The sequence below is a fragment of the Lissotriton vulgaris genome, chromosome 1_1 (assembly GCF_964263255.1).
Source record: "Lissotriton vulgaris chromosome 1_1, aLisVul1.2, whole genome shotgun sequence".
Classification (NCBI taxonomy): Eukaryota; Metazoa; Chordata; class Amphibia; order Caudata; family Salamandridae; genus Lissotriton; species Lissotriton vulgaris.
The window spans coordinates 899,913,787-899,934,192 of NC_141685.1; the positions used below are offsets into that span (position 1 = coordinate 899,913,787).

General features: G+C 44.7%; 1 protein-coding gene across 1 annotated transcript in view; it reads left to right on the forward strand.

Annotated features, from left to right (window-relative positions):
* LOC147748140 (intercellular adhesion molecule 5-like) overlaps window positions 1-20,406 on the forward strand; it is a 235,233-nt gene that overhangs the window by 52,718 nt on the left and 162,109 nt on the right. The window contains exon 2 of the mRNA XM_086958983.1: window positions 7,557-7,826. Coding sequence (XP_086815109.1) covers window positions 7,557-7,826 — 270 coding nt within the window. The remainder of the gene's footprint in view (window positions 1-7,556; window positions 7,827-20,406) is intronic.

Below are 20,406 nucleotides of genomic sequence, written 5' to 3' on the forward strand. Positions count from 1 at the left end.
TGAGCACTAAACTGTTGCCACCTCCTTTCTTCTGAACAATAAAGACGTTGCTGCAGAAACCGCGAGGTCCCTTTTGGCATTGCGTATTCGCGTGTTTCTGCAGCAAGTATGCAATTTCCTCTTCTATGAAATTGTGATCTTGTTGGGAAAAATGGAGAGCAGGGGGGGGGAAACACTTGTGTCGGATGAGAATAACATTCCAACGGAAACCCTTGTACAGTCTGCAGAACCCAAGCATCCTGTGTCAGAGTCTGCCACTGTGGAAGACAGTGTTGTGTGCGACCCCCCAGAGGAAACTGAGAGATATCTGTTACACTCACCTGTTTTCTGCTGGGACTTGAAGTTAGCCCTGTTGTTTCCCGATTGGAAACGGCCCCATGTTGAAGCCTCTGCGGGACAGGTAAAAGGTACCACCGCAGGTGGAATCCCACTCTCCTCTTCCGCATCCATAGTCGCCTCTTTGAGAGCCTTGTTGATAGCCCCGGCCTGATGAACGGCCCCCGCCTCACCCGGCCCTGTTGAAAACACGCTGAGTAAGGGCTCGTTTGATGCCACTCTGAGCCTTGTCCAAAGCTGTGAAAGTTCCAACGTATTTGGACACATCCTTGACAAACCGGTCTCCGAACAAGTGACCATCAGCCAGGGGGCCTGGTTCCGCCTCAGCTAGTTCCGCCAGGTTGCTGTCCATCCTAAGGAGTAAGGACTTGCGTCTCTCCGTTGATATCGCACAATTTGCATTACCTAGGAGGCAGATGGCGCGCTGAGTCCAGCCCGCCAAAATGTCTGGGTCGACTGGTGTTGCCCCCTCCTTGGCTGCCAGAGCCAACTCAAGTATCTTTGCCAGGGGGCCCACGATGTCCAGCATTTTATCTTGGCAACCGCGCAAGCATGATCGAGCCCACGTTTTGGATCCTTCGAGAATTACTTCAGAAAGGTCAGCATGCTGGCATCAATTTCTGGAGTTTCTGCCACGTTGTCCGGCAGATCTGGGCGGGGACATTCGGATTTCAAACGATTGCGGACTTCTCTAGAGAAGCTCTTCCGCAGATTGTCATGAAGGTATTCAGACACCGCCGGGGGAAGCATCCAGTCCGAGGACTGGGGTGCATAATATTCGATGGGTCAAAAGTGAAAGGAGTGTTGACCTTGTCTGCCGCAGCCTTAGGGGCCACTTTGGCCTTTTTCATAGGAGGGGGTTCCTCTGAGGTATCAGTGTCAGTGTCCGTGTTGGTTATAGTAGTGTCTGTATCCAGAGCCGGGCGCTTAGCTTTCGCCTTCCCACCTGAGTAAGTGTGGTCCGCCGCACCTGACGCTGGCAAAGATGCTAGGGTTTGGGAGTGCGGCCACTGATCTTGGGACTTATCTTGGGACTGTGAAGTAGTGGCGGTGGAAGGGGCCTGCTCCTTCTTTTGTTTTTTTGGCTTGTCATATCCATGACGCTTGGCAAATCCTTCTAGTTGCTTCCTGATAGGGCGAAGAGCCACAGCTAGTGCCTGCTGCACCGTTTGAGGAACCTTAGTCTCCATGGCTTTTTTCACTGAAGCCTGGACTGAAGCGTCTAAAGCCTCAACAATAGTGTGGAGTGGTGTGGCTCACTGGTTAGAGGCGGCAGACCCGGAAGCAGAGAATGGCCCGGGACCAGGGTTCAATTCCCAACGCGGCAGGGTTGTGGACCAGGGTCAACGGACTCGATAATTCTCGCCTCGGTGCCTAATCTAACCAGGGATCACACTCAGCAACTCTGGGCATTAAGCTTGCCTCATCCCTACAACGGCCCCCCACAGACGCCGGGGATGCCTGTTTCCACCTTGGAGATACCCAGAAGGGACCATCTCACAGGGAAAGCCAGGACGGGTTCCCCAGCGGTCTTCAGCGCCAGGACACCCCGAGATGGGGTAACAGTGCGCTTTACAAGTATCATCATTACTTTTTTTAATATTGTCCTCTAACACAGCCTCCTGCTGTCCATCTCCAATTTCCTCCTCTCCTCCATAGTACTCCTCAGGGTCCTGGGCCCACTCTTCCATAATGAAAATGCTAGGAGTAATAATATACTGTGACAGATGCCTACTGTGCACACTCAGGAGGGGTAATGGGGGGGGGGGGTCAGCCCACAGCACACCATAATGTTGCAACGTTACCCAAACCCCCTCAGCAATGCTGTAGTCAATAAGGTCAGTGACCTAGGCCATAAAATTCCAGGAGCGTGTGCACACTCAATGGCCCTTTAATTTTCTTACAACCTGCACCAAATTCAGAGAGGCGATCATACAGGGAGGCTGCCGAGTGAAAAACGCACCGCAAATGCGTTTAATGTATGCTCGGGAATCTCGCAGAGGCGCGCAGCCCAAACGCGACCAAAATCCTACCAAAACCAGCCCAATTTGGTCGCGTTTTGGGCGCGCGCGTCGGCCGGGAGCCACCCGGCTTCTGCGTACAAGGGCGTACGAGGGAAGCCCAAAGCGTGCCGAAGCACCACCGGAGAAACGGCTCTTCTGATCAGTGCGACCGGCTCCCTGCCGGCCAGAGACCGTTGGATAGGCGTGCTCGAGGCGCGAGCACAAAGCAACGTCGGAAGACTGGCGAAAAGCCAGCGGCGGCGAACTTAGACCCCGATCACCGCGTGACGCGGGAACAAGCTCCGTAGCAATGCACCAATGCTAAAACCTCCATTTTCGCAAGGTAAACCCTTAATTCGCTTAACAAAGCAAACAATCAGACAATACAGTATACCATGACTACATAAGCATATATTATAAGAGAAAATACCCCATGCTAAAGCAGAGTGAGGGGACCATGAAAAAAGGTGCACTTAACTCTTGCTGTGAGCAGCAAAGAAAGAGGATGATGGGAGCACGCAAGGGGTTCTTATGGACTATGGGGGCGTGCCTATACTCATGTGTACTCATGGGAAATGTAGTTTGTTTTACTGTTATTTATGAAAATATCCATTTTCATTGGCTGCTGTGTTTATTGCAGTAAAGATTGAGAAGCATAATCTGAAGCCTCCGGTCCTGTAATAGAGTCTGTAAAACTTATAATCACCTCAGCACAATATCATTCGATTCAAATAAATACAGTACATGTATACTGCGCAGGTTTAAGGCAGCCCCAGTTAGAGGGATTACTATCTCTTTATTCAAACAAATACAGCACATGTAAACTGTGCAGGTTTAAGACAGCCCCAGTTAGAGGGATTGCTATCTCTTTAAGGTAGGGCTAAAAGTATATGCAATTGTGCATCTCTTGCCATGCCCACCTTATACAGACATGGCAATAAAGGAACTGCATGGGATATCGATTCTATGTATTGATTAAATACCCTCAGGAGCATGCCTTCTCTGTACAGATCTCCCAGTGCAGTTATATCTGCCCCCCGCCAGTCGGTGAGGTCCATTCCCCGGACTCGTCCCCTCGCTGTTGGCATACATAGTAAAGGCATAACAGGTGCATATGGTGTGACGTGCCTAGTGAGGAGCAATGCCCTAGGAAAACATTTCTGAGCAATACGGACTGGCAGTGGTAGCGACTCATAGGATTTGTTCCCAGGATGAAATAAGAAGAGGATCCTATCCAGGGAGTACAGGGCTCTCCTTCAGCCGAATCCGTCAAGTGTAGTTCCTCCACCCATTTTGCCATCCACAGTATCTGAAACGCCAAAAAGTAGTGCTCTAGGTTGGGTAAGGCCAGACCACCCTGCGACCGTGGTAAATACACCTTTGTCTATGCCACCCTGCATCGCATATTATTCCAAATAAAATCCCTGATGATCCCCTCAAGGAAATGAAAAAAGGTTGTTTCTTTGTTGTTTTTAATGAGAAACATGACTCACCTACCCTGTTTTTGAAGACCGTCTCAGTGTAATAGATTTGGTAGCAGTGTGTATAGCATCACATTAAAGCAATAACAATTAAGCAAATGTGGAAATACTGTTAACCTTTTCCATGCTCATGACAGAGCCGCTCCGTCATGAGCCTCGGTTGAGCTGTGCTCATGACGGAGTGGTTCCGTCATGGCCCGCTCGGCGTGCCTGCGCGGCGCGAATTCCGCGCCTGCGCGGCGCGAATTCCGCGCCTGCGCTGGACGTCCCATTGAGCGGGCGGGGCCATGGCGGAACCGCTCCGTTATGAGCACAGCTCAACCGCGGCTCGTGACGGAGCCGCGCATGCGAGCGCCGCTCTGCCCCCCCCCCTCCTCCCCCCTAGCGCTGCGGCGGAATTGCTGCCACAGCGAAGGGGTTAAAATGTTATTTCCGGGGGCAAGTGTAAATTGACGTCAATAGATCTTTAAAATATTGGCTATTTGGCTTCTTTCTTTTAGAAGTGTGACTTGTCATTGGAAAATAAGGGGTTCTACCCCAAAGACGCTTTAATCACTTACAAACAAAAAAAAAACAGGGAGTTGCCGCAGGAACTCAGCTATTACTAACAGTGCTCATCCATTCCCATGAAGAGTCCACAACAAAGCTTTTCAGCCACACAACAGCAGCCATCTTTGTGTAAGAGTTACAAATATACCTCAGACAAGAATATTTTGTAGAAGCAGAAATATACAATTTAAAAATCACCATCTTTGACATTTACACAAGAAAATGAATTTAAAATAAAAAACACTTTTCCAAAAAAACGAAACCCGTCACTGTTAGACAAAATTACAGTCTGATTCAGAAGGAAAAGTTTGATTTGCCAAACATGCACATTTATCCAGAGAGTGCAGGCAGGGGAGTGTTATGTCTGAGTTTCTGCCCTTGAAATTCTTAGTAGCTCAGCTTTTGCAATAAGGGGGACAGAAATAAGATAAAACTAGTCACTTTTGGCTCTCCATTAGTTATTTAATGGGTGCTGCGAGGCTCTGCCCATATAAAAGAAAGTCATTCAGCAAGTGGGAAGAAACAAGTTAGTGGGCAATAATGTACCACCCACCCACACTCATCTTATCTCAACAGGCTGGTGGAAGATCAACACAGGTTTTGCAGTGTAAATGAAGTGGCAGGTCAGAGAAGGCTGACCGAAACCAAGGCTGAACTGGGAATTCAAAGCAGCCTTGAAAATGTTGTCTGAGAGGCCCTGGGGGAGTGCAAGTGTGAAGCACTAATACTTGCTGCAAAACCGGCTTCCAGTAACAAAACCCTCCCCCACTGCTGCAAAACCTACCCCACCCTTCCAGCCTCTACAGGAAACGCCTGATGCCTGCTAAGGCCAGTGCAGCCATAATCGAAAGAAAGGAGGGCAGAGATATTGGAGAGGGTGAAGGATGAAATATAAGGTTGTTACAGAATGATCCATCACTTTGAGAGGCTTCAGAAGTAAACCAATGGGATGGTATTCCAAGGTGGAAGAGGAAACTCACCGGAAGCGCCCCACCCACATTATCACCCCTGGCTCCCTACAGAGCAGTGATACTCAAAGTACGGCCCGGGGCTGCTTGCGGCCGTCTTGACATTTACATGTGGCCCCCCGGTGAACAGCAAGCAGCATGAGCTGCTGTTTAGTTGCTGAGCACTAATATCCAGATTTTGTTATTGAATAAATAGGCAAACTGCATTAACCTGCAAAGAAATACTTTCCCATTTATTTAACATTTTATTAGACCTCCTTACACAATCTCTGACCTCCCAGACCCCCTACCGCCACCCTGCTGGCCTCAGTACGGCCCTCAATCACACCACAGACAGTACTTTGTGGCCCCTGGGCAAATGTTTGTGAGTACCCATGCTATAGAGGGAGAGATGATAAAAGCACTGAAGTATTTGGAGATTATTCCTAGTGGGGGTGAAGGGAGCTCCAGGCTCCCCTTATCATGTGGAATATAAATAGAATAGCTGGCCTCCTTCCTCCACCGGGACCGAAAAATACATTTTAGAAGTACCTTCTTTTATTTTTCTTTGCTTTGGGATCGTGATTAACAGTGTGCTACAAGCAAAGAAACCTAATATGGTACATCCTAGGGCAGGCCTAGTCACCCATGTTCCTAATTAATGTCAGATTTTACTGAATAGCTTTATTTTGACAGCACTTGGCCCATAGTAATACTGGCATATATCCCTATGAAAAAAGAAGAAAACATTGAAATAGCTACAATTAACGAAAGTTGGCTGGCTTGTAAATGTCACTGAGAGGCCAATATAAGGCCCTTATATCCGTTACCCTTTATATCTTTTATATTACATGTTTATTTTGGGAAGCTCGCAACTTCTTTTACCGGAGGCGGGTGCCCCGTGTGCCGGATATTGATAAATACAGATAGAACGCTGGTGGTATCCTTATCATATTGGAACTACTGGGATAGTCCATATTGTGAAAGGTAATAGGATTATGTGAGAGTGACCGCACCCGCAGGAATGCGTGGCATTTGAATACCTCTTGAATAAACTGCTGCTGGTTTTTATGCTTTGTACATATTGGAACTTTCCGGACAGTTTTATATGCTGAAGTAATTAGGACCATACACATGTGGCCGTTCCTGTTGCAATTTGTGAAATTTTAATACATATTAAGTAGTCCATGACTATCAAAATAATTTAAAGAACATCATATGACCCTTTCTTTGCTGTCAAGAGTCGACGGACTCTATGAGTGTGATAGAGATATTGACAGATTTTCTACTGCACCAATTATTCAAATACAGGAGGTCTTGTTAGCCCCAGAATCTAAGATGTATGTTTGTTAAATGGGAATGAAATAATTTTTCCTGAAGAAGGTGTTGGCTAATAACTGATTGCCCACCGAAACACGTCGATGCCTATATGAGTGGAGAGTACATTAAGATCTTGAGACAATTGTTCTAAATGAAATTGAAAAATATGAACAAAACCTTTTCTTTTTTATGATTTTTGTACTTTCCCTCTGTCAATAGGAATTATTTTTCCTTCAAACTGTTCCCATTTTTTATAATTTTATATATGTGGTAATCTTGTAATTGTGACATTGTTTTATTGAATTGATTAGAAATGTATTTCTGATAGGATCTGTTGTGCGATAAATGATGTCTGAAATGTTTTTAATATTTTTTTAATACATTGCATATATACTTTTTTAATACTGTTACTGTTACATTCCCTCTTTGTTTATTTGTTTAAAAAAAAGTGTTTTGCAACTGGTGTCTTTTTGACACAATGTATGTTGGATGAGTGATTTCACCCAAAGGGGATTTCTGTTTTGACAATTATTTTGGGAAGTTAGCTTGAAAAATGTGTTTTCAATCTGTGACAAATGTTTATGGAAAATAGTTAGTGAAATACTGAACGATAGTTTTTGATTGTCTCAAGTCATAAGCAGAGAACAGTACTTGGGGCCTGATTACCACACTGAGGGACCAAGACTGACAGGCTGTCGGTGGCGGTGGCGGTCCCTCGGCCATTGTAACAGGGATCTCCGTCCGCCAAATTACAATGGCTTCTGGACGTGTGGCAGTCGGAAAAACCGAGTTCAACGATCCCTATAGTTATTGTGCCAGCTGTATTGCCTTTGACCATGCCCCATTAGCTAATGTCAATCATAATTCCTCATTAGTTATTGTGCCAGTCATTATTGAGTACCTATTTCTTGTGATTTCAGTGTCAGCAAGAAACCTGTGCGACCTCAAGATTTTGGGACCCGTCCCCCTGTTTGCAGAGCATGGAGAATCCATCTCTCTGAACTGCACCATGACCTGCCCAAGCTACGGGAAAGGCTGGGAGACCTCCCTGATGAAGACTGAACAAAGAGAAGGCTCTCACTGGACATGGACTACCGTGACCATAAAAGAGTGGGTGTCCTACCCGCAGTGCTACGTCATAGATATGGAAGGAAACGTAACCGTAACCAATACAACCATCAAAGCTTATCGTAAGTTCTTGGTAGCACGGCCATGATGCTGTGAAATTTAGTACAAATAAGGGATATAAAACAAAAACAGTGATTCTGCAATGCCAAATTTTTCGAACGGTGAATGAAAAAATAATTTCCCATTTCCTTAAAAGTGCCTCTTAATAGTAATGATATGGCCAGATTTAGCATAGGTGACGCACAGTGCGATAATCTTGATTGACTCCGCCCCCCCCCCACTCTTTAATGACCTTGTCCTCCATGGATTTTCTCACTATCTTCCTCCAAAAATGCCCCTCATCGCTCCATAGCCCGTCTTTCACTTTTATTTAATTTGTTTTATAGTGCTGCTCATCCATGGAAGGTAGTCAGAGAGCTTTACGTCACACAAACATATTACAAAGAGACAATTGTAAAGAAGACCAGTTCACTAAGGTAGAAGTTACCATTTATTGGTACAATTAAAACCCCAGCCAGCTGAAGCAAGACGGAGCATGCGCACTCCTTCAGCTTTTCTCCAACAGTCTCGCCTATAGATTGGAACACCTACATGCAGGTGTTCCAATGCGCATGTGGTGACAATTCCCAGAAACGTAACAACACCACACATCTTCCCCCTTAATAACCAACAGAATAAACAAAATGAAAAACAAAACAATAATCATGAATGAGAGCAACTTCACTCTAATTTAATATAATAACATAAGGCAACGGGTTACTTGGAGAAGTGAAACAAAATGATGAAATGCATTAGACATTTGTATGTGCCTCTAGAGAAGAAGGCAGCAAAGATAATACATTAAGGTTAATTATAAACTACACCTACCAAGAAATCTTAAAATCTTCCTGGTCTTTGAGTTTTCCTACCAGACCTAGTGACACAAACACCCTTCTCATTTATGAGACCGCAGACCCCAAGGATATAGTGGCATAGACTTGCAAATTTAGCGGCACAAAAATTGAAATTTAGCCTCACAAAAGTGGAAATTTAGCAACATTTTTGCAGCATCTTATTTTATTCATAATCATTCCTTTTCAGCCTTAAATCAATGTAAACTGATCTAACAGGTTATTCCACTGTGAAACTGGCATGCTTAAAGTGTCTGCGGCTCTACGAAGCACAGCTCCAATCGGCACCTCGTGACATGAACTGGTGAGAATGATATGGGCAGAGTTTTTAGTGGTTAATTTTTGTGTTACTTCCAAACTGGAAAGCTTTGTTGTGACATTCACCCATTTAAAAAAAATCCTTTTTTGATTTTTGTGATATGTGCTTATCATGTATTCGGCTGGATCTGCAGAGACAAGAGTGTTTTTCGGGTTACTTCTTTCCCCACACCCGCATGGATAGTATTAATTTTGTTGGCAAAAGTGCAGGCACAGAAGCTTGGGAACACTTCTGTAGTCAAATGGGTTTAGCAGGTAGTGATGCTTTCACATTCTGAAGACGGGCCAACTTTGAAAGAAGGTATTTGAGTTAGTCACACCTCAAAGTTTTGTGTTCAAGGACACTTGTGTGTGCTACCTGTCTGCGTAATTCCCTTGAGTGGCATAATTGGGTTTTTTTATATATTGACTGTACACAAGTTTTGGGTCATGCTATGAAGATTAACATTACTTAATTAGCTCAACAAGTTTAACCGCATCGCTGCTGCGGTGATTTTTGCGCTGTGCTGCAAATTACCATTTTGCTGTTGTCATGACGAGCTCAGCTCGTCATCAGCACACGACACCCGTGGGTATTGACGAGCTGAGCTCGTCATCAGCATCGAAAGGGTTAAACACCCAGGCCCTTATTTATGAGGCCTTGCCTCAGTTTTGCGCCGCCGGTGCGTCACTTTTTGTGATGCACCAGCGGCGTAAAATATGCGCCTTGTTGCGCCATATTTAAAAAGTGACGCATCTAGGTAGATGCTTCACTTTTTAAACCCCTGCGCCACATTATACCTGCATCAGGTATAATGTATGCAGAGGGGGCGTTCCCCCGTAAAAAGCCTCGTAATAGTGACGCAGTGAAATCTATGAGATTTCACTGCTTCACTTTTAGGATGCTGTTGCGTCAAAATCTTGCGCCTGCCTCACAGCAGGCGTAAGACTGACGCAAGCCCTTTCACATGGGGCTTTCCCCATGTGAAAGGACGCATTGCTGGAGTTGCGTCTCTTTTGTGACACACTCCAGCAATGCGTCACATTTGCGCTTACTGATATGTCAGAAATACTGACATATCTGTAAGTCCTTGCGACATGATGCGTCATACATTAAATATGACGCATCATTGGTGTCGCAAGGAGTGCGCAGTGAAAAGTGACGCTTCGCTGTTTTCACGCAGCCATGTGTCACTTTTCATAAATGAGGCCCCCAGACTCTACTGGAAAGGCATGCAACATAAGTAAATATCCAAGATGTATATCACTCTTAATGTTAGTATTCAGCTTCCTTTAAAGAGATCACAATTTAGATGGATACAGTAACAGACAGAAACATATCAAGCAGTATTCCATGAGTCTCACAGTTTTGTTTGTTTTTAGTGACGAACAAGGACTTCACATTGAAACCCTTTACCCCCCCCACCCCCACCCCAGTCGACAAGGTAAACTTTGCATTGTATTTGTGGTGAAAAATGTTTCTTTACAATGCTCTAGCTATTATTTCGCCATGCTTGAAAACTTGACTGTGCCATATAAAATTAATCTCTGAACTGCCCTACATTAACTTGTTCAGTTGAAGTACTCACTTTTAGTCCGTGTATTAAATTCTTTCATTTCACACTGTATCGTTATTTTGATTGGTAAATGCATATACCATTTGACTAATTCCCCTATGAACAAGATTAGTGGATTTACGACAAATACTCGGATATGGTAGCCAATGAATACCGTTCACCTGAGAGAAAGATGTGCAGATGCATTTACATTGACAAAAGGACACTTTGCAATTCTGCTTTCTATAGGCACCGGGCCTTTATCCGGTGATTAATGACCCTGCACTTCCACAGAGCACCTGGAAGGCTGGAGAAGGCCTTTTCAATGGCAGAAGAGACCCAGCTGGCCGGGCACTCCTGCCTTCTGCATGCATGTCAAAGCCAGCCGTGCAGAGGTCTTTCCGGATGTTTCCGGTACTTGACTAATGAAGCCTGGCCTCGGCGTGCTAATATGGACATACAGGCCCGCCTGCAGAGCATCAGGGTTGGATACCGGCGCTGGAACTCTAGTGCAGAGAGGAAGCTGGTATTGGACGGCTGGGCTGCAGTACGTATAGACGTGTGCGTGCACAGCCAATGAACGGGCATTGTTTGTTTTGAAGACACATTTTGGCAAATACCGCAGAGATAATTGTAAATATTGCGGCTATCATGATAGTTAGCCGATTTCACGATTTGTTCGTGAATAGTGAAATTCTGGATGGTCTGCTTGCGCTACTGGAACTTAACTTTTTGTGACGTTCCATGGCGCAGAAGCCTACGTAATATTTATCAGGCAGCACTAAGCCAGTGTTCTGCGTCAAAGGGGTATGCAATGGGTGTTGTTGGGGGCATTCCCAACACCATCCATGGCCTTTTGACACTGCCCCAGATTTACGAGAAATCATAAATCGGAGGCAGTGGCAAAAGGTTATGCCTCCCCAGGGTAGGCATAAGGAAGGCACAATGAGAAGAAATATCTTTATTTCTCCTCGTTTTTCCCTTTTCTACGTGTGCTGCAGCACAAATAGAAAGAGGAAAAAGCCTCTTGTGATTATTTGTGTACAGAAAGGTTCCCCTTCCTGTACAAAAAAAATCATCCCTGCAACGCAGGCACCCTTGCACAATGGTGCAAAGGTGCATGCGCTGGCACACGGCAGCACATGGTGCACCAGCGCAGGGGAAAGGGACAGGAATGCGCCTTAACTTATTGATATGGCGTATTTATGCCCTTTTCTTTTGCCATAGGAAAGCGTAGCAGGTATGGACCTAACACAGGCCCCCACAGTCCCCGCAGTGCAGGGGGGCCCTCAGCACAGCACTTTGGCTGGAGAGCTCCTGATAGAGTCCGGAGGGGGCTCCTCCACATACCTTGCAGGGGGCCCACTAAATTATCGTTACGTCACTGGCAGCAGGAAGGCCTGTGTTGCTGCCCTATGGCAAAACCTCATAAATGAGGCCCCTGTCATTCCCCTTTATTGACAGAATCTTGTGAATAAACAGTACATTAAGATTTTTTGAGGACACTACTTCTCACCTGCATTGCATCATTATGCTTGCTGTTCTTGATATCACAAGGTTCAGACAAGTCATACACATTCCCTGAATCACAGGAACCTCTCATGCTTCCAGAACCAATAATATTCTCTGTCATGCAAACATCTCTCACAACACAGTTACTCAATCCACTTACTGAACGGCCACGCATTGTCATCAGATAACTCTGCTGAGTTCATGAATAATTCAGTAACTTGAAATGGGCCGAGAAACATCTTGCTAACCTTAACTTTTATACGTGATTCCTTAACCATAACCCAATCACACAAGTGTAAAACATCATCTTTCACTCCATGTTTGGAATCGTAGTGAGCTTTGTAGGAATTTTGGAACTCAAGTATATGTTCCTGATCTTTCTCCAAGGACCATTTATTGAGAATTTCGTTCTTCATCCTGGATAGGTTATCTTTGTTTCAGGGATCCCTCCCTCTCAACAATTTGAATGGGGCATATTCAGTCACAGTAGGTTTAGCAAGGTATGCCTGCAAAAATGTTTTAACATCACTCTCCCAATTTTTGCAATTTCTAATGGCCATGCAAATGCTACCCATTATGACTCTATTGAATCGTTCCACAGCACCGCTCCTTTAGGGATGATAAAGAGAAGTATGTTTCCATAAAATTCTGTTCCTGCTCAAAAAAGCCTGAAAATGTTTTGATTTAAATTGAGTGCCATTATCACTCAACAACGATTTGGGAACTCCCTCACGGGAACATACTTCATTTAAAAATGTAATAAATACTACCAAAGTTGTTTCTTTGAGGAATTCAAATCTCGGCCCACTTGGTGAACAAGTCTAAAACCACTAAAATGTAACAAGGTATGCTGTCAGCACTTAGAATGGGACCCAGAATATGATGGCCAAATCCTCTGAAGGACCTTCAGGACACTTCTAGGATTCAGCAGAGGTCTGAATGTGACCATAGTCTTGTCTGCATGCATACAATGATGACAATTTCTTACAAATGTTTCTGTTTGGGTACAATACTGGGCCATCAATGCAAGGTTTTGATTCTTTTCTTTTTTCTGACAATCCCTAAGTGTCCCTTATGTTAAATTTCTTCTTCAGATTAATGGGAGGGACCACTTTCTCTCCTCTCATCAAGAAACTATTATCAACCATGATAATTTATTCCGTCTTTCCCAATGCTGTCTGATTTCATCAACTATACTTCTTTTTTCATGCCACCCATTGGCTAAGTGATCTCACACTTTTTTGAAAACAGAATTGGAGTCATATCCTTCCATCCACTCCTCTTTAGCTATACCTTCACATTCAACTTTTACCTTGCTTCACTGTGCTGCACTGTGTCACTGGGAAAGGGCAGCAATGCGCTGTATTGAAGGCAATATGGCGTATGCCTGTCCTTTCCCCAGCACAGACTTACAATGGGCTGCCCAACGCCAATGGAGGCACCCTTTCACCATGGTGCAAGGGTGTCTGTGTTGCATGCATGATTGTTTTTGTGCAGGAAGGTGCACCTTCCTGCACTAAAACAATCCTGAGAGGATTTTTCTTCTTTCTATTTGTACTGCAGAATGCACCACACATAGAAAGAAGAAAAAACAAGGAGAAAAAAAGTATCTCCTCGTTACGCATCTCCCGGAGAGGAGTATCTTTTTGGCACATTCCCAGATTCACACGTTCTTGTAAATCTCAGAATGTGTCAAAATCCATGGACATGCAACACCCATGGAAGCGCCTCCCTTGCGCAGAGTAATCCATCGCTGCAATTTGCACTGTGTTACATTACTCGAGATTTAAGAAGCCACTCAGGGCCCTGCAAGGTGACTTTGCATGGCTTCATAAATCTAATTTTTCATTCGCGCTGCTCTTGCAGCACGTTGCGTGGTTCAAGAGTGACACAAAAAGACTCATAAATGAGCCTCTCAGGCGGCACCGCGGCAATGAGAATTCTCATTGTGGAGATTCTGCCCCGAGTATCTTTGTGAATCGGGGTCAACGATTCTATGGTTTTCATGTAGTTCTTCGATACAGGTTCATAACCCACTGGGCTTCACCAGAAGGATTGTAAGTTATGAAATTCAAATGACAAAATGATCCCCATGACATAAACAGTAACCCACTGAGCAATATACATACAATACAAATCTGTGATGTGACAATTTGTTGCTTTGCAGAAGGCACACTAACCATCTGAGCTACCTTAGGATGAGTCAAAACTGTGACTAGGAAAATATAGATCTCTCCAGCAAGTAACCACCCGTTTTATCTTGCTTTTTATTATTTTCCCTTGAAAGTTGCTGGACACAAAAATATCTCTGCATGCAGTTCTTGTCTCGCCTGTAACACCTGACTTGTCTGGTCTGTCCTCTACTCCCGCCAGAGCGCAAATGGGGACCACCCCTCCACGCCCCCACCCAGAAAGTAGAATAGAGTGTAACCCTCTCCACCATTGGGCATACATATCCTGCAAATTTTGATGTTTTGCCTTGGGGTATTTTCATTATCTTAATTTTTCAATCTACATTTTCATGGGATTGATGCTGCAGTCGTTATGTCTGGAAATGGCATGTTTTCGCGACAGGCCATTGCCACCGAAAGCAAGATAGGTGATGTGTGAAAGTCAATCATATGGTGAGTGAGGCTAAAATGTCCTGCCTCCACTTCACTCCCAGTCTACTTCTCAAGGGACTTTGAGAAATTGTCCATTATTTTTTGTGATAGTGATGCTCAGTGATAACCCCAGAAGCCATAAGCCCTTTCCAGGCAATGATATGTATAATTGGGAATTTTATTCACCCGGAAAGACTAAAAAAGGAAGTATTAAGCAATGCAACGTTTAAAGGAGCATATTTTGACCAGGCCTCCTGAATTTGAGAATCTATGCAAGGTTACACATGTATGCATTGCTAGTAATGAGCATGATGGACCTTATTTCCGCAACAATTTTTTTATAAACATAAGGAGTTGTATTGGTTTCCAGATTACTGTAGATTTAAGAGTTGATTTGCTGATAATTTACTTTCTTTATTTTTAATTTGTCTCAAATTCCGTCAATCTAGAACTTTTTTTTAAAAAACGTATGTTTTGAATGGGGCATGCGAGGCCCAATCAAATGGCAAGCATTTCATCAATTTACTTACAATAAAAAAGCCTGCTGACGTAGAGCAAACTTGCATAACACCATTCAAGCCTCAGCACAATCACTGGTAAATCAAGGCCCAAACCTTTAAGTTTATGATTTAAAAAGTATTGTATAACTCAATGAATGGAGACATTTTTAGTTTTTTATGAGTTGGCAGAATCTAGAGATTGAAATAGCCTAAAAGATTTTTTTACAGGCTCGTATGTTTTACGTGTGACATATTATATTAGTGTTCAAATTGCATGTTTTGGAAAATGAGTTCTGACCAATTTACATCCTTGGGGCCTCATTTATGAAAAGTGACGCATCGCTGCGTGAAAACAGCGATGCGTCACTTCAGTTCAGTTCAGTTCAAGAAGTCTTTATTCGATCAGTTCATCATAAAAGACATAAAATACAATTTATACATATAAAAACAGTTAAAACAAGTATTAAATCATTGACAAGCTAATCAGCTTCTTGTACATATTTACAAAAATTTACAGAGACGCTCAAATGCAACCATAATTCAGCAGAATACAGGCCTAGATGTAAAACAATCACATCTTTGAAGTCCCCGTTAGGTTACTTTTAATGAGCCTGCTTCTAAGCAACCAGGCCCACCCCAAACATTTAGCAACCCCCACAACAATAAAAGGGTCCAAGTTGGTCTTTAACATTCTGCTTGCTTCCCCAGCCGAGCTGGTACCTAGATTTCTGCATACCGGCCTAAGCCATTTGGCTCTTGGGGCAGAGTATAGTGGACACACATACAAAAAGTGATTCAAGCTTTCCCCAATACCTTGGCACTTGGGGCAGAGCCCCGTCCTTTCGGCTCCCCACTTTTTGGTAAAATCCCCAAGGGGAAGTGAACCGCATCTAAATTGAAAAAATAATTTGCGGTCCAAGTGTTTTGTTATAATATCCCAATACCTTTCCAACTTGGGCGTATCCTTGTATACAACGAACAGCCCAGTAAGGCTACTCGAGCTCATTTTGGAATACCTGTTGTGTGTCACCCATTCCCAATAACATTGTTTGAAATCCTTTTTTGAGGGGAAGTTGGCTGACTCGGGGGAGGACCACAGGTCACCATACCCCAAAGCTATTAGGGTGGCCTTAAGGTCTGTGAACCAGCCAATGTTTGTGGCACCAAAGCTGTTTCTAACCTCCAAACAGGCTTTTGCATAGTGATGGAGTTCCGGCGTTGTCCATAGACGACGCCAGAATGTTAGAGGGCGAAGTCTTGCTTGGTCCTCCACCGGTTGGCACCCTAAATCGTAGAGAAGGGGAATTAGTGGTGTAGACTGTGGCAGACCTGTTGCCATTCTTAAAAATTTATTTTGGGCATGTCTTAGCGGGTCCAAATTACTACCACCCCAGAGTTCTGCTCCATATAGGACTGCTGATAAAACCTTACCGCCATAAATCTTAATAAGCGGGGTCATTGGCCTTGTAAATGACCCTTTATGTTCCTTAATCAGTGCCCCACCCAACTGCTGATGCTTCATGGTCATGAGCTCGATCTGACGGGACCAGCTCAGGGTCTCACTAAAGGTAACTCCCAGGTAGGTGAAGTGCTTTGTCTGCTCCAGGGGGAATCCCCCATGGAAACCCTGGCATTTATTTGTTTGTGCCCTCTTAAAACCATAAATTTGGTTTTGGACACGTTCACCTCCAGCTCATGTTCGCTGCAGAAACTCTCGAACCTCGACAGGGCTTTCTGCAAACCCTGTCTGGTTCGTGAAATCAAGAGAGTATCGTCAGCGAACATGAGCAGGGGGATTTTCATTCCAGCCAAACTTGGGGCATCCGTGGAAAAATTGTCGTAGTACTTGGTAACTCTATTAATATATAGAGAGAACAAGGTGGGTGCCAGCACACAACCTTGCCTGACACCTTTGGCCACTGGAAAATTCTCCGTCACCTCACCCGGTTTACCCCATCGCACAAAAGCATAGGTATGTGCATGAAGGTTCACTATGAGTCGTACCAAAATGGGGGGCATGCCCATATCTAATAGGCATCTCCATAACCCGGCCCTCGGGACAAGGTCAAATGCTGACCTTAAATCCACGAAGGCCGCGTATAGGTTGCCTTTGCCCAAGGTGACCGTCTTCCAATGCAAAAGCATGAAACGGAATGCCTGATCCAGGGTACTCACGTGGGGTCTAAACCCAGCTTGAAGAGGAGTAAGGATGTCATGTTCCTCTATCCATGCCTGAATCCTGGAAAGGACAAGACGGGTTATGATCTTCTGTACCGCGTCAATTAGACTGATCGGACGGTAGTTGGATGGAACCGACCGGTCACCCTTCTTAAAAATAGGCAATATTTCTGCACCAGCCCAGGAATCAGGTACCCTAGCACCCATGGCCAGTGCATTTACCAATCGCACTAGGTATGGTACCCATAGATCAAGGTCCTGTTGGAATATGTCCGCTGGAATGCAGTCGGGACCAGGCACTTTTCCTCTAGGGATAGCTTTCAGGACTGTTTCGACTTCTCTAGCCGAGAACACAAGTGTATCTAGAGATAGTGGCCAACTGATGGAATCTTGAATGTTACTGCGGCATCTAAATTGTTCCTCAAAGTGGGACACCCATTTCTGTTGTTCAACGGATGCGGGGCTTGGGCGATCATCCTGTGACTGACCCCACCTGAGAAGATGCCAAAACTGCTGTAGGTTCCTAGAGCCACAGGCCTCAGCTAATGATGTCCAACGCTCGTCATCCCAAGTGGCTTTGGCATGGCGTTTGGCTTCATTAAAACCCTTCCTACTTGCTTTGATTAGGGCTGAGTTCTTTGATTTTAAAGCTTTAAACAGTTCTGCATGGGTCTGTCGGCAGGCGTCGTTGAACCAATTAGCGGGTTTCCTAACCTTCCCTCTACCCTTATTGGCAACAAACTTGATAAACAGTGATTTTAAAGACAAAAACAAGCTATCATGAATGTCTGTGATATTTGTGTTCATCATTTCCTGATTTCCACACTTATCAATTTCTTTCAGTGAGTTGGAGACCAGGGCTCTGATCTTTTTACGTGCTTCCACATCCACAGAAACCTTTGGCCAGCGAACCCTCCTCATGTCATTTGTAAGTACGACCGCCTCCTGTACAGGATTAGGCTGTCGTTCAACCGGCCCTGCAAAGCTAAAATCCTTCAGTTCCGCTATCAGAGGTTCGTGGTCACTTTCTGGACGTGGCTTAACTACCATATCCGATACCACAGGCCACATTTTGATATCTACTAGGATGTAGTCAATACGACTGCTATGTCTACCATTGAAAAATGTGTGATTACCCATCCTGTCCGAGCTTACTCGTCCGTTTAGGGCACGTAAACCCCAGTTCAGGCAGAGACCTTTAATATATGTGGCTGCTTGGGACCACTTATTGATCGGGGGTATATCAAGTTGAGGGATCCCCCAGGTCAGATCCTCTGCTTCAGTTAATAAACCATCATCTTTGCTTAGAGGTTCAAAACAAGTATTTAGGTCACCCATAACAACCACATGACCAGCTTTTAAGGTAGAACTTAGGAAGTCATCCAAACAAAGAAGGGTGGTTGAAACTCTGCCACCCGTGACTCCTCTAGCATATACATTGATCAGCAATATATCCAACCCACTTTTTGTTTTAATACTAACTATCAATATATCTGGACAGTCAATAAAGATTTCCTTAACAGATACACCTTCAAATTGGCGAACCCAGATTGTGAGGCCACCCATGGCCCGTCCTCTATGACCTCTAATGGCTGGTTTGTTAAAGTTCAAGAAACCTGGGAGAAACACTGGTGTGGTTGCCCAGGTCTCCTGAAAAGACCAAACATCGCCTTGAAAAATGAAATCAACCCAATCAGGGATGCATATACGAGATTGAATTCCCGCAACGTTCCAACATCCCAAAGTAGTACACTTTTTGCATACTCGATCACACAATTTAGTTACATCTAGAGGGTGGGATTCGTTGGGCTGGGGAAGGGGTTCATCATGCACGGGGCAACTGTATTCGTACCTTCCATTAACATACATATTGACCCAGCCTGGGTAATTGGCTCTGGATATACGCCCACAGTGGTGACATCCATGGAAGACAATGAGGTGGGTACCATAGCCAATATATCTGGTTCTCCTGAGTAAACCATACACCCTTCCACACAATAACGAGGTTGGTCTTCAAAACTTTCAACAGTGCTTAATGGGTTACTCAGGACATCTCCAACACCCATACAATTGGAATTAGACTCATCATCCCTTGTTGAAAAAGCTGGTCAGTCGTTAGTCGACATCCCTGATAGTGGGTCATAGAGGTTTCTCAGCGGGATATTCCAATACTCATTGGGCTGAGTGGACCTATTTGGATAATGATATGCTGGGTAAAAACTTGGGGGCTGTTGAATCTGTGGGAAAACAGGGGTGGGGGGAATCAAAGGATACAGAGACTTATTATGGAATGGAAAGTCCAATAGGGCTGGGGGACCAAGAGGCTGGGGCTTAACCTTAGCCCAACCAGGTGTTTGAAGGGAACAGTTGTAGCTAGATTGTGTGTAGGAGCGGTACCGTGCCTCAGGGTTAAATTGGGGTCCATGAAAGCTAGGTGTAAAGTTGGACCATTTGAGGGAACTTTTAGTGTTTTTGGCAGGAGGTTGATCTGTTGGATTAATCAGGGTCTCAGGATAGAAATAACTAAGGTTCCTCGTGGAGATCCCTCCCTCATTTCTTCCCACATACCAATCTGAGAGATGGGATACTACTCTATGGTCCCTAAAGTTGATGATCACTATATCCCCCTCTATATCCTTGGGGCGTACCCCCACCCACTGACATCTTCTGACCGAAACAATATCCCCGTTAAGATGAACAGGAAGGGGTCTATTTGTTTTCAGCCAGAAGATGACTTTGTTTTTTAGGCTTTCGTTATTTTCCCGATCCCCCTCCGAAACTGGTGGCACACCCGTCATTACAATAACATAGTTCATGGAATCCAGGGGCAAGTCTACATTGTTCCTCCGTGGTAGGGATTTATGATATTTACTGTTAGAGTTTGCGGGCTTACCCACCCCATTCTTTGCCTGTGGCACTACTCCCTTGGTAGGTGGTTTGTTAGCGACCACCCTGGGATTCGCTTTGGCAGTGCTAACTGTTCTGGGGGGTTTAACAGCCAAAACCGATGCTTTATTTGAAGTAGTGGCTACATTAGTTGTACTTTTAGGTGGTTGGCTAGAGGTAGTATTTATATTGCCAGCAACGTGGGTTGTACCATGTGGTT